The sequence below is a fragment of the Trachemys scripta genome, chromosome 5 (assembly GCF_013100865.1).
Source record: "Trachemys scripta elegans isolate TJP31775 chromosome 5, CAS_Tse_1.0, whole genome shotgun sequence".
In the NCBI taxonomy this organism is placed as follows: domain Eukaryota; kingdom Metazoa; phylum Chordata; order Testudines; family Emydidae; genus Trachemys; species Trachemys scripta.
In genome coordinates, this window is record NC_048302.1 from 57,714,731 (window position 1) to 57,728,477 (window position 13,747).

The window sequence follows — 13,747 nt, forward strand, 5'->3', positions numbered from 1 at the left end:
CAAAGTTGCAAGACCTGGCAATACAAACCCAGACAATACTACAAAGAGATAACATATTAGGATGGGGGTAACAGAAATGAAATAGGAGACGACATACATGAATAGAGAGAGGAAGGAAGAAAGGGGTTGAGGGAAAGGAGGGTTATGCGGAATAGAGGTCTGACATTCTTTGAGCCTTCTCAACCTTTTTATCAAAATGTATCTAGAAATGGGGTCCAAATTTCTTCAAATTCATGTAACTGCTCTCTGTGGTGGCAAGCTGTTATTTCTTTAGCTTCTAACTCTGACAGGTCTGAATACCACTGCTCTATTCTGGCCATAAGCCTACTCAGTTTTTGTAAAATCATGCACTTAATGATCACTGAAGCCCTCAAGTACCAAAGTCTTTTTGGCGGAGTTAAACCCAGTTTAATAGGTTAGTAACCTAGGATATAATTTTCGGCTGAGGTTTGGCTGCTGAAACTGAGCACTATCTTAACTCGTGTCCTTTGTGTTCCAGAGCTGCCTGATTGTTGGACAGTCCCACAGCATATGCCTCAGGGTTTCTTTTTCTCTGTTACAGCACTAACAAACATCAGAGGATAAGGCCTTTATCTTGTGCAACCTCTATGGAACCTAATACATTTTTAATATTTTTTTTTGTTGTATCAAGATTATTAAGAGAGCCACAGATGTTTTTAATGTTACATAATATGCTCTGCCACAGGGATTTTTTTAAATCCCTTTCCCAGAGTTTCACAATGAAGTCCAGGCTAATGAAATTCCTCTTCCTTAACCAAGTATGCATAGTGGACATGGACCTGGCAAGTTCATGAAGCATTTCTAAGGTTCCAAGTAGTTCTGGGGCCTCTGGCAGTCCTAGGGCATTTGGATCACATTGAGATGTTAGAAAGTGTCGTAATTGTAAGTACTGCCACTAGACTGAGGAAGGCAGGTAATGATGTTGCTTTAGTGTTAAAAAAGGAACAAAGCCCTCATCATGACTTACTGTGAACTCCATATGATACACTTGACTCAGCCAGGTCTTCCCAAATTATAGATTTGTCCCCAATATGAAAGTTTAGGTTGCCCCAAATAGATGCTTTTGGATTAGGATGAGGATGAACTTGGGACTTTTTAGGTAGGACAGCCCAGACCCTTCACACAGCCACCACTGCAGGCACCTCATTTTTCCACACCAGACAAAAAGACAAATGGAGGAGACCCACAGGGAAAACTGAATGTCTTAATCGATTTACATCCATGTGATGTAAGGATATTAGCATGGTGGAACCAGTTTGGTATCTGCGATATGATAGAAGCATAACAGTAATTTAATGACAGCTGCACAGCTAAAACAGAATTATTTGAAATTTTAGCAACTAATCTATATACTGTATGAATGAGGAAAGTAGTAAACATTCTATATTTTGACTGGTATTAACCTTCAAGCATACACTAAATTACACTCCAATACAAAATAAAAAACGAAGTTCTACACCTAACAGTTAGGATTATTCTAACCAATACAAGGCTTTAATTATATACCTACTTTAAAACTCAGTTTTTCTTCTAATATTATGTAAGAGTTATCCAAAAATAATTTAACAGTTATGATTACTTAAAAGTAAGTCTGACGTGCAGTTATAAAAATCACTAAATAACTTTGATGTGTAAACAAATCAGTTTTTATTGAATATTATTAGTGCTCATTTCTGTATACAGAGGAAGATCTGTTTGTTGCCCCAAGATACTTATCATTTGCCATTATATTCTACATCAGCCACAAAATTAAGACACCTTACACTGGAAATCAAAATAAAAGTTTAATATTTGTTTGCATTAAAAGAGGGAAAAGAAGAAGTGCACTAATCAGACGGGGGATACAAAAGAGGTATTTAGAAGAACAGACCATATCACCAATGACTTTCATAGCCAGATTTAAGCAATTCTTAACACCTTTCCTTTTTGACAAACCTTCATTTGATTTACTCAGTTAAGAGTCTGGTTACATCATTGACACAACTGTTGGAAGTCTCAGAGACTAAAGGCATGAAGAATCAACTGATCTCTATTTCCTGTTGGTTGGTCACTTACAAAAAAAGTAAGAAGTAAAAAGTGAGTTGCTCATTTTTATTTATTTTTATACTAAGTATTCACTCCACTTTGTACTTTTTGTACTCCAGGAAAAAAAAAGATACACATTAAAGTCCTAATACACAAGCCATCTGAAAAATGCTTTAAGCTTAGCACACTTTAAAAAACAAAAAATGCAGGGATAGGTTTCCTTATGTTGGAAAACACCCTTCTGCACAGATTAAAACAAAAGCAGTGTTGTGTGTGACAAACATTTATTTCTGGGTTAAAAATGGTACTTTTAATTGTTAGCAGCAATGCAGAGGAAAACCCATTTATCAAGACACATTAAACAGCTTCCAGCAGAAAGCACAGTCATAAAGCGTCTGATTGTGCCCTCTGGTGTTCAAAAGCATAACAAATAGAAAGTAATGTTAAAATAATACACACATACTGCAAACATTTGAAGAGTTGGTTTCCTTGATTATGTCTACTTCTTGTACATAACCAATTTCTCAGGGATCATTATTTCTGTAATTAATCCTTGATTCCCCATCTTGCCACAAAGATTTTAGTTTTTCCTTTTGATTTTCTACCAATATCTGGAGTGTCACACAACAGATCCCACACACACACCACACACACAGTACTTTTCACTACAACAGATGACTAATTTTGTTTCTTGTTATAAAAAGAATTCTATACATCCACAAAAATCCTGCAAAAGTACTGAAAATAACTCAGTCAGAATTTCACATCAGCATAGCAGATGTTTAATTTCATTCACAAGCTTTCTGTACCATCTTGAAACTAACAGCCTCTCCATTATAGGATCATTTTGTCTGACCAGCAAATACACCACTACCTCGATATAACGCGACCTGATATAACACGAATTCGGATATAACGTGGTAAAGCAGTGCTCTAGGGGGGCGGGGCTGCGCACTCCGGTGGATCAAAGCAAGTTCAACATAACGCAGTTTCACCTATAACACGGTAAGATTTTTTGGCTCCCAAGGACAGCATTATATCAAGGTAGAGGTTTACAACCAAGGTCTCCATAGGCTTGAGTCTCTTTAGGGCTGAATTAAATCTTTGCAAGCTTTGTTCAAAGTTTCTAAGGCAGATATTTAAACTCTGAGGGCTGGGAGGTGATCCTCAGCTGGTGCAAATTATCACAGCTCTATTCCAAGTCACTAGTGCTACAATTTACACCAGCTGAGAATCTGCCCTGAGATTATTTAAAAATCTATCCTATCAACCTCTAGTCAGATTAAGTGTGGCCATTTCAAGTGCAGGAGTCCATAACTGTAGGGACCTCAATGTTTCCCTGAACGAAACCTCTAGAAGAATAGAAAACTCTGGTGCCAATCTGGACAATGAATTTCTGTCTGGTGTTCTAAAAACAAAGGAAGAGGAGAGAGTGCACATTTCACTCATTTCCCTCTGTTCCTGGTGTCTGGGGCAATATATGTAGGTTGGCATTAAACAAACAACAAAAAAAGTTTAATCTGAGGATGATCCCACCACAGAAAATCAACATTTGGTAGTAGAGTCATCCTGCTGAAGAACTACATACATCTGGTTGAGTTAATTCTCCAAGAGAACACTGACTAGAAAACTGCTTGAATAATGGAAGATCAGAATGCACTTTTAACTCCACACAGGAGATGGAGAAGCCAAAATGCATGTATTTGGGATTTACTGGGTTAGACTGATAGTGTACACAGTTATTTGAGCATATCCTTTAGATTCACAAAACACACACACACACACACACACACACAATAAAAGTTTTCTAGTATCTTCATGGAGAGTTTCCATCTTGAATCTGTTTTCTCCTTAAATTCTGGAGGCACAAGGAGTAACGAAGGTAGAGAAGTCTTGGACATCAATAACTCATTAGAAAGAACACACCCACTGATTTATGTCCTGACAAGCTACCTTAAAACCCAGAATCTGGATATACTCCCAAAGTAGGACTCAATATGTCTATAACAGAGGTGGTCAACCTGTGGCTCCAGAGCCACATGCAGCTCTTCAGAAGTTAATATGCGGCTCCTTGTATAGGCACCGAGTCAAGGGCTGGAGCTACAGGCGCCAACTTTCCAATGTGCTGGGAGGGTGCTCACTGCTCAACCTCTGGCTCTGCCACAGGCCCTGCCCCCACCCCACCCCTTCCCTCCTCTGAGCCTGCCATGCCCTTGTTTCTCCCCCCTCCCACCCTTCTGCACGCCACAAAACAACTGATCGGGAGTTGCGGGGAGGGAGGAGGAGATGCTGATCAGTGGGGCTGCTGGTGGACAGGGGGTGCTGGGAGCGGGGTGTGGAAGCTTTGATGGGGGGCTGCTGACGTATTACTGTGGCTCTTTGGCAATGTACATTGGTAAATTCTGGCTCCTTCTCAGGATCCAGTTGGCCACCCCGGTCTATAAAAATAGTAATCCATTCTCTGAACTTTGTCGTTGCATTTGATAGAAACATCTTGACCACTTTAATAATGAAGCAAACCCTCAACTATATTAATTTCTGGAAGGAAGTCAAAGTGTTCTTCATGGCTGCTGACTCACCCATGTCCCCATATTCTTGAATCCTTTCAGTTGTAGACCTGGCTTCTGATTTTTAGGAGTTCACATTAGCCTGTTATCCAAGTACAGGTGCAGACATACACCTTTCTGGTAAAGTGCTGCAGCTAGGATCCCCATAGCCACCCTCATGTGAAAACCTCAATACTGTGGAAACTCAGGCACATTTTGATGAGAAGAAGACCGGAAAGTTGAAATAAGCATCTGATGATCTGCCGGGCCTATGAACAACTCTCCTAGGAAAACTTCCAGCAAGCCAAACCATGAAACTGCTGTTATGTGAAAGGAAGGTCTTGACAAGAGCTTGATCACTTCTTTAATATCCAGTAGTAGATGACAGCTTCCTGTCACTCGAGTCTATAGAGTAGATGGGATAGGTTTCCATTTCGTAAAAGGCAGGGAGAGAAAAAACAACTGCTTGCTGTCTAACAATTCCCCAGCTCTCTGAAGGCTTATCTACCTGGATTTCAAAATTTGAGTCCTTTTGCATCCCACAGGATGGGGAAGAACAGCCAACAATGCTGTTTGGAACTCTATCCCTGCAAAAGAGTAGTGCTGGGCAAAATCTCCACTTACATGGGCATATGAGAAATGGCTACTGAAGTTCCATTTGGAAAAGAAATAAAATGACACCAAAATTCAAGCTGATATCTGCCTTCAAAAGGAAGGGCATGCCCCTCAATGTAGAGAGGCTGCCATTCACCTGCCTCCCTCTCAACAACCTGGGAACAATTTCCTGTGGCTCAAAAACCAAACCTTGTGCCAGGAATCTTAATTCACTGCACTACTGAACTCAAACAGGAGTCTTAAAGTGGGGTCACTGTACAGTCATAGTCATCCTGTGATGGTGTTTTCTCAGGATTGGGAACAGACAGAGCAACTACACGTCTTGCTCACTGGACCTGCCTTGGGTTTTTTTTTTGTAGAGACCCACATCTCCTCCAACACCTCCTACCTTTGGCATAGAGGAGTTTATTTTCTGTTTTCCCTCATGGAGATTTGTGACAATATTTGGTAGAATTAGGCTGACTGATCTCAGCTGTCTGAACAGTCAATTTTTTTTCACAACATAGATCACATTAAGTAAGTGTATGAAGAACCAATTTCCCTCCCATTCACAATCATATAGACCACCTCCTTTACTCACTGCAATTTCACAACATCCCTGTGAAACTACAGCAATTGCTTATATGGAAGAGTAATATTAGGAGCAAGCATAACTAGACCTTTGGTGGCAAGCATAACTAAGATATAATGTATCTTTACGTGGGAATCTTGAGGCGCTTCCCTTAATGTCACAAGATCCCGCAAGACAAGAAAAACAAAACAAAACAAAATAAAACAAAAAAATCAGGTTAGAGACTTCACTCAGCAGTTTAAGTTAAAAAAAAGGGAACAGAAATTAAAAAGATTTAAAAAAGAGGTATGACAGTTAACATGAGCTGAACAATACTGGTTTTAGTATATTGGTAGTAGTATATTGGGTGCTACTTGTTATCTTTGTAGAAAGAAAAACATTGCACATGTTGCCTACGCTGCTACAGAAGACAGGACCAACCTAGTAGTTGTTCTGGATTAGTGGATGTACGCTCCTGAGATTAGCTGTAATAAACTGCATTCATAATCAAACAGATGCCATAACTAGTATATAATATAAGTGTTACTTTACATGTTTTCTGATATACTTAGGAAGGAAAGAGTTCTACAATAGTCTTAAGACTTAAAAAAAAAAAAAAAAAAAAAAAAAAAAAAAAAAAAAAAAAAAAAAAAGCTCCCTGGGGCAAGCAAATAGTGGTAGTTAGTAGAGAATGACCAGACATACTTTTATATGAGCTTCTGGACAAAGGAGGTAATGAATCTTTTAAATGCTGGAAAATTAACAGAAATTCTCTGCTGCATTACCAATGGCACAATGAGAAAGCTTACCACTCCAGTAGAGATTTAAAAAAAAATAAAGATCCCATTACTGCAAAACCAAAACCAAATATACTTTCTAAATTTCACCTAAAACCAGAAAGAAACTTACGGCTGATTCTTAGACCGTATGCAGCAGATTCCACACATTATTTCTACTGAAGGTGGTGGTAAAAAACAAGTTAAATTAATGTACAGATCCAAATAAGGGGCTAGGTAATCTGAACAGAAGCAGTAAATAATCAGACACTAATGAGCCCAGAAAAGCATACGTGAAGATGTAAAAATATATCATTTTAACTTTTTGAGACTATTTGGATGAAAAAGTAATCTGACTTGAATGGTATTCTTTTCACACGATATACCATTTGATTTCAATTTACAATAGTCAGAGCTAGAAATCATACTTACTAGTGTTAATAAGAGTCCACATATACTGTGCTTGTCTCAAAAATTCTATTACATATAAGCATGTCAATTTTTTTAGTCTTCGGTAACCCTGCTTCAGATAGTAATTGTTCATGCTCCGTCATTAACTGAGTGCACAACATTTAACTTTATGCAGGATTTCTGCAGTATTTCTTTACACAGAAGATGTTTGTATTTTTAAACGTAGATGATTTAAAAACAGGTTAGTCAAAATGAATTTTTCTTGTTGTGCTGTTCTAGTCTTAATAATGGAATCAAAATGCAAAGTGGCTATCAGACAATACAGAAAAAATCCTAACTATGCATGCTTTCCAAACACCAGAATCTTATTTACATCAAATGTGCCTTGTTTAAAACATAGTAAAAATTGTATTCATTATGAAAAAAATGAAAAAGAAGCAAAAGTAAAGACCATTAACCACTATCTCTTGCTCTGTGTGCATGCATTTATATTGACTATTGTTGTTTACATAGTTGTATTACGAATTCTGAACTTACTGATCCAGCAAGTTTAAATGCTTTTTGGGTGCAAAATGGTTGAGTATAGGTGGTTATGGCATTCCTCATCACACTACACTGGTTGGGAAAAAAGCATCACAGCAGAAGAATTAGTGGTTGTAAGACTAACAGAGCCAAGAAAATCTGACAAAACTTGGCAATGATATGCTAGTGTTTCCATTCCGACATCTTTTTAAATGGGATTTCTTCCAAGATATATGATTCAACATTTAGGACAGCTAACAACGTACATGTAAAATTCCATTATTTCCTTAAAAAAACAACCTAGAAAGATTCTTATAACAACTTTTGAAATCAAGCATCTTAATCAACACAATAGATATAAAACTTAAACATATGGGAGATTTAGATTCTAACTACCACTACCTGAAATGTACTACTGCAAATTTGGAAAACCAATGGTGTCCGTATGTCTGCACAAGTGTAGTTGCATAGATTCTGGTACAGTATTTCTATCAATATGCTTATACTGATGCATTTGACATTAAAATAAGACCATCACCTTGAAATTAAGTAGTGGATTTGAAGAGACACTGCCAAATTGATATTTTCAAGATAATAAACAATGTTTAAAATTCAGTTTTCTGACAATGTACCCTTTAAATAATACATATAATTTATTTATTTATTGAGGGAGTAAAAGGAGTTTCTCTTCCTGCTGTTGATATTTAGAAGAATCGTTGGGCAGGCCCAAGAGCAACACCATTCACGGTTATAGCCACTCTCCTCCAATCTCTTTCTCTATCCACATTATTGTTTGTGGCTGTTTTAAGTTCACTTTTGCTGCTGTTAAGATTAGTAAACTCCCTTTTGAAGAGCCTGGGAAATGACTTGCACCACCACCAAAAAGTGAAACCGATAACACAAAAAACTTTTAAAAGCAAAGAATATTATCTTTTAAAGCTTTTTCAGTCTTTCAATAACCTGAGGGTTAGCCTATAAGGGGATCTAGTCCACAGCAAGCCTGGGTGTGAATCTACAGTGCATCAACTTGCTGTGCACCAAGCAGCCATGTGGAACCTGTTCCTGAGTGCACTCTGATCTACTGCTATTCGACCTTCATGCTAAGGAAATTTTAGTGCATGACAATAAAGTCCATGCGGCCACTTAGTGTACGGCAGATTGATGAACTGTAGATTCACACCCAGGCTTGCTGCACACTAAGTCTCATGTACAGAAAAGCCCATAGAGGCTACTTGTAAACTCAACATTTTCAGACAGAAGAATGATTTTTTTTAAGTTGATAATAACCTTTTAAATTATTAAATGTGATTTCCTTATTCTTCACAAACTCCACAGTGCCATATGATGACTTTATATTTGAACTATTATTTTTTCACCTATATTTAGCCAAGGAAGTCACTTGAAGCTGTCTAGGATGAGGAGTTGAACATTCTCCCATTTCCTGTCTCTAATTTAAAGTGCATATGTCCAGTCCCTTGGAACGATGCCTTTTGATACAAGAAGCTCTCATGCTTCCTTTGAGAAGGAAAATGTCACAAATGGTTCCTTAGTGCATTTTAGGGAGATTGTAGGATTATAATATGAAAGAAGTTAAGAATGCTGTTCTATCGAATATATAAAGCATTGTTTCTGAAGGATAGTTAAGCGATGGAACAGATTATCAAGGAAGGTTGTGGAATCATCATCACTGGGAGTTTTTAAGAACAAATTAAACAAGCCTTTCCGAGATAGTCGAGGTATACTTAATCCTGCCTCAGCATGGGGGAGGGACTAGATGGCCTCTTGAGGTCCCTTCCAGACTTCTATTTCTATATCAGTCTATGAACAGCTTTATTTATTTATATCAAATATGTGTAAAGAGTTTGATTATTAGTAGGTGAGACTTAGTATATTAAGAATCAATGTATTCCCAAAAGTGTATTGTTCTAGCAGATAACATACTCAAATCAGTAAAAGATTTCAGAGTAAATTAGATGTGCAACTTATTTTCTAATCCTGAGTAACCAACATCTTAAGTACAAAATAGAAAAATTAAATTAAGTTGCTCACCTTTGACTTTATGTAGAATTGAGATGACTGGTGTATGGGCAAATCCATGATACTATTTGAATTTGTGACACTATTACTGTTAGTGTGTTCATCTTCTCTGCTGCTGTCATCAGACTGATCAAAATCATCACTCTCCTGGTCCATTTCCTCCTCTTCTTCCACCTCCTCCTCTTGTTCACCACCATGTTCTTCCTCTTCCTCCTCCTCATGGTTACCAGTGGATTCTTCATCCACTGCAATAAGCCTATTGTTGTTTTCTTCTAACTGTTCTTGCTGGGATTCAATTCTGTCATCAAGTCCAGACTCTGCTACACCTATTTCCCCATTCCTTGCAATGTGCTCCTCCTCTTGTTGTCGTAACTGCTGCTGCTGCTCCTCCTCCACAACTCGATTCATCTGCTCCTCATCTACTTGGCTTGAGGAAGCATTACCTCGAAGAGACGCTCCAGTTCGTCGCCTCTTGCTGCCCACAGACAGCAGTTCCTGATTCATTTCCAAAAGCCAGCTTGCTACTTCTTGGACCTTGGCTAGACTATCTGATGATGCAAATGCTTTCACATTCTAAGGAGACAAAGAAAATTTGGAGAATGATTAAAAAAAAAGTTTGATTTTATTAAATCATTATTTTATTAATTATATAATTGGCTTATTTCTGACATTTTAAAATTCCAACTACAAATTAGCAACGGAGAATTTATATGTGAACAAAAAAACCTGTCAGTAGCACAGTACAACAACATTCTAAAAAGACAACTGTACACCAGGAAAAAGTTCAGTTGGGTTGTTAAATATGACATTGTAGGTAGCATCATGAATATTGGTAGCAAGGCAAAGAAGTGTTTTTGCTGACAATAAAAAAAATTCAGCCTCAGGCAGACACTTGGAAAGGAAAATTTTAGCCCAAGGCAGTCAAGTTTGGCACAGTTGCAAGCAACCAAAAACAGAGTCTTATAATGGAAAGTGTTTGGCAACCTTAACCATAGGTCTTATCATTCGAGCTACCTATAAACTACATGGCTATCTCATCTAAGACATATTTTCCACATCTAAAGTCACTCGTGGAAGCTTTTTTACAACACCCATTAATGGTCTCAGTAGCAACACACAACAGTAACACTATCTTCCTACCCATATTCTGTATCACCCTGTTCATACATCCAATAATCATATTAACCCTTTTAGTGACATCACAATGGGAACTCATGTTCCATTGGTTATCTAGTATTATCCCATAGTCACTGCTTTCCAAGACACTACTATGTAGTCTTTGTTTTTCTTATGTATGACCTTGTATTTTGCTGTAGTTCCCACACACACAAAAAAGCAGTTGGATTGTCCAGTATACAAAGCCATCCAGTTCATTCTATAACATACATTACTATTTACCACTCTGACCCCCGTGTAATCAGCAAACTTTATTAGCAATGATTTTATATTTTTTCCCTTGAAAACTGATTTTAAAAAATTCAACAGAGTTGGGCAGGGAACAGATCCTTGAAGGATCCCACTAAAAACATGCACGCTTGTGGTGTGCTCCATTAACATTGCAATATTATTATTTATATTATGCTAGTAACAATAGAACCAGGTCGAGGAGGATGGAGTACTGGTTCTGAGCTTTGGCTTGGAAGAGGTAAAGACATTGACAAGAGCATTTTCAGTGGAGTGCCAGGGGCACAAGCCAGATTGTACAGATGGAGAAGAACTCCCACATTGACGGTACACAGCATATTTAATGAGTTTAGAGATTAAAAGAAAAAGAGAAATGGGGTGATAGTTAGAGAGGCAAATGGGGTAAAGGATTTTTTTTTTTTGCTGTCTTTTTTTTTCCCTTTATTTTTTAAGATAAGAGAGAACATGTTTGGATTGTGAAGGAAAGAGACAGGGGAGAGTGAGAAGTTGGGAAGAGTAAGGTAGAGATGAGAGTGCACACAAGGGAGATCAGGTCACTGTGAAAAGAGGAGATAAAGGAGGAGAGTAGATGAGAAACTCCAGTCTCTATGACAGGAAAGATGGAGAAAGTTGTAGAAGGAGGAAAAGAAGGCAAATCAAGGGGAGACAAAAGATCACATCATACTTTGTCAAATTTCTCTTGGAAGAAGTCAGCAAGATCTTGTGCAGAAAGAGAAGTGGAGGCAGAAGAAGGGAAGAATTTAAGGAGTGAATCACAGGTGACAAATAGGTGGCTGGGACCGAGGACATGGGATTCAATTAAGATGGAGAAGCAGAGTTGTTTAGCTAGGATGATAGCAAAACGGAAGTAGGAGAGAACCAACCTTTAGTGGAGGAAGTCAGTTTGATAATGGGATTTCTGCTAGGAATGCTACACAGCACAAGAACAGAGGAATCAGATGTTGGGAGTGACCCAGGGCTGGGGGTTAGCAGAGCTGTACCTTCTAATGGGAGAGAGGGGCAAAAAAGTCAAGAGTGAAGGAGAGTAAAGAACGGAGAGAATCAACAATTGTATCAATGGAAGTAAGGACAAAGAGGAGAGAGCTGAGAGCAGATAAGCAGTCTGCAATACTGATGGACCAGAAGTCATAGAAACGCAGAGTCAGAGGGCTGACAGGCAATGCTGAAAAAGACCAGAGGGAACTCAGCAACAGAGAGATCAGAGAGAGAGATGGGTGCTTGGTGAAGACCAAGTCCAGTGAATGGCCCTTTTGGCAAGTGAGAGTGAACTAGGTCTGCAGGACTAATGAAGAGTTGAGCAAGAGGAAACAGGCAGCTAAGGAGTCAGGGATGGATCATCATTATGGAAGCTGAAGTCACAGAGGATGAGAGTGGGAGACCATAAGGAGAGGAGGGCTGAGGGGGAGGAGCTGGGTGGATGGTAGATGACAGCAACATGGAGGGGAAGAGGAGAGAAAAGTCTGAGGCAGTGCTGTTCAAAAGAAGAAAGAGTGGTAAGGGGGAGAAGAATCAAGTGATGTTGAATCCACCACATCCTTAGGTATTTACAGATAATTTGGTGTTTAAAGTACAATAGACATACAAGTAAGATGACAAGATGTTTGCAAAAGAGTTTAATTTGTTCAGCAGTTGTTGGCAGTTGAATTGGCAGGGGCTTCAGGTATATCAGTTAACATACAACTGTATTTCAGTTTAAGCCAGGGTGTGCACTTTGTTATGATGCTGCACAGTTAGAATGTTTTCCTGCATCACTCAAAAAATGACACTCTAAACTCAAGAAATAGATTTCAAAAATAATCAACATTTGTTAGGAATGCATTTGTTATGAACACATTTAAATGCCTTATTTCAGTAATAAACCGCCAACTGATGACTACTAAACTATGTATTACCGGGACCTACACAATGAATGAGAAGACACACATTCACCAGAAATGTCTTTCCTAATAGAAGGTATTAATCTGTAATTAACCATATCCTTTTGCCTCTTAGCTTTTGCTAGTGTCATAGATTTTAAGCCTAGAGAGAACCATTATGATCACCTAGTCTGACATCCACAACAGAAGCCCAAGAGCCTCACCCAAAAGTGCTTTGTAACCAGTGCCAGGTTTCAACCCTTTTCCAGGAGTGTAGTAAGTGAGGTGGGAGACATACATGCAATTACATGACACAGGGCAATTTGCATGGCAAAACTGTGTCCCCCTAACAGAATTTCAAGTGAAATGTTCTACTAGAGAACTGTGATTTTTCAGCAATCCAAGAGCTGAAGAAAGAGACACTTAGTAAGAAGGAATGCTTCAGCATACTGTAAGTCCCTGAACTCTCACTGGGTGGTGAGAATGCAGTTAATTTTAATATGGTAAATAACAATGAATTTTAATTGTGTTATTAATAAAAACATTTAGTATACTATCAGTACTTTACACTATAATCTGTATTATGTACCTATCTGAACCCAACACAAAATGGTTTAAGAAATATTTTCTCTGAAATCTAGACTTTGCTCCGTTATTTTAAAGAAATGATGCAAAACAGGGATAATATGCTAGTATAACACATTTTCATAGGGCACAGGTATTTAATTGAATATTCTGAATTGTGTAAACCAAATCTCTATACAACTATACTGTATAGCAAATATTGTATGTTTGCAATTTTTTTTTAATTATGCTTAAAACTATGAAGTTCTTAAAGTTTTGACTACCACCAGATCTTTCTGTATTATATGGAAACAATAAAAACAATATACTAATAATGTAGTATAATCAAAACTATATTCAAAGGAAATCTGTTCACTAAATTCTCATCTCACTCCACTA

At 38.0% G+C, this 13,747-nt stretch overlaps 1 protein-coding gene and 1 long non-coding RNA gene across 10 annotated transcripts in view; one reads left to right on the top strand and one right to left on the bottom strand.

The window, feature by feature from the left end:
* The window catches only part of FBXW7 (F-box and WD repeat domain containing 7), a 281,687-nt gene that overhangs the window by 123,341 nt on the left and 144,599 nt on the right, over positions 1 to 13,747 (bottom strand). For all 6 annotated transcript variants that reach the window (XR_004645843.1, XM_034771528.1, XM_034771529.1 and 3 more), the window contains one exon: positions 9,516 to 10,076. Coding sequence is in view for 5 of the 6 variants with exons in the window: in XM_034771533.1 (XP_034627424.1) it covers positions 9,516 to 10,076 (561 nt within the window). In the remaining variant the exon portion in view is untranslated. Of the gene's footprint in view, positions 1 to 9,515; positions 10,077 to 13,747 lie in introns of those variants that run through there.
* Positions 1 to 13,747, top strand: part of LOC117877898 — a 47,710-nt gene that overhangs the window by 24,714 nt on the left and 9,249 nt on the right. The window lies entirely within an intron of this gene.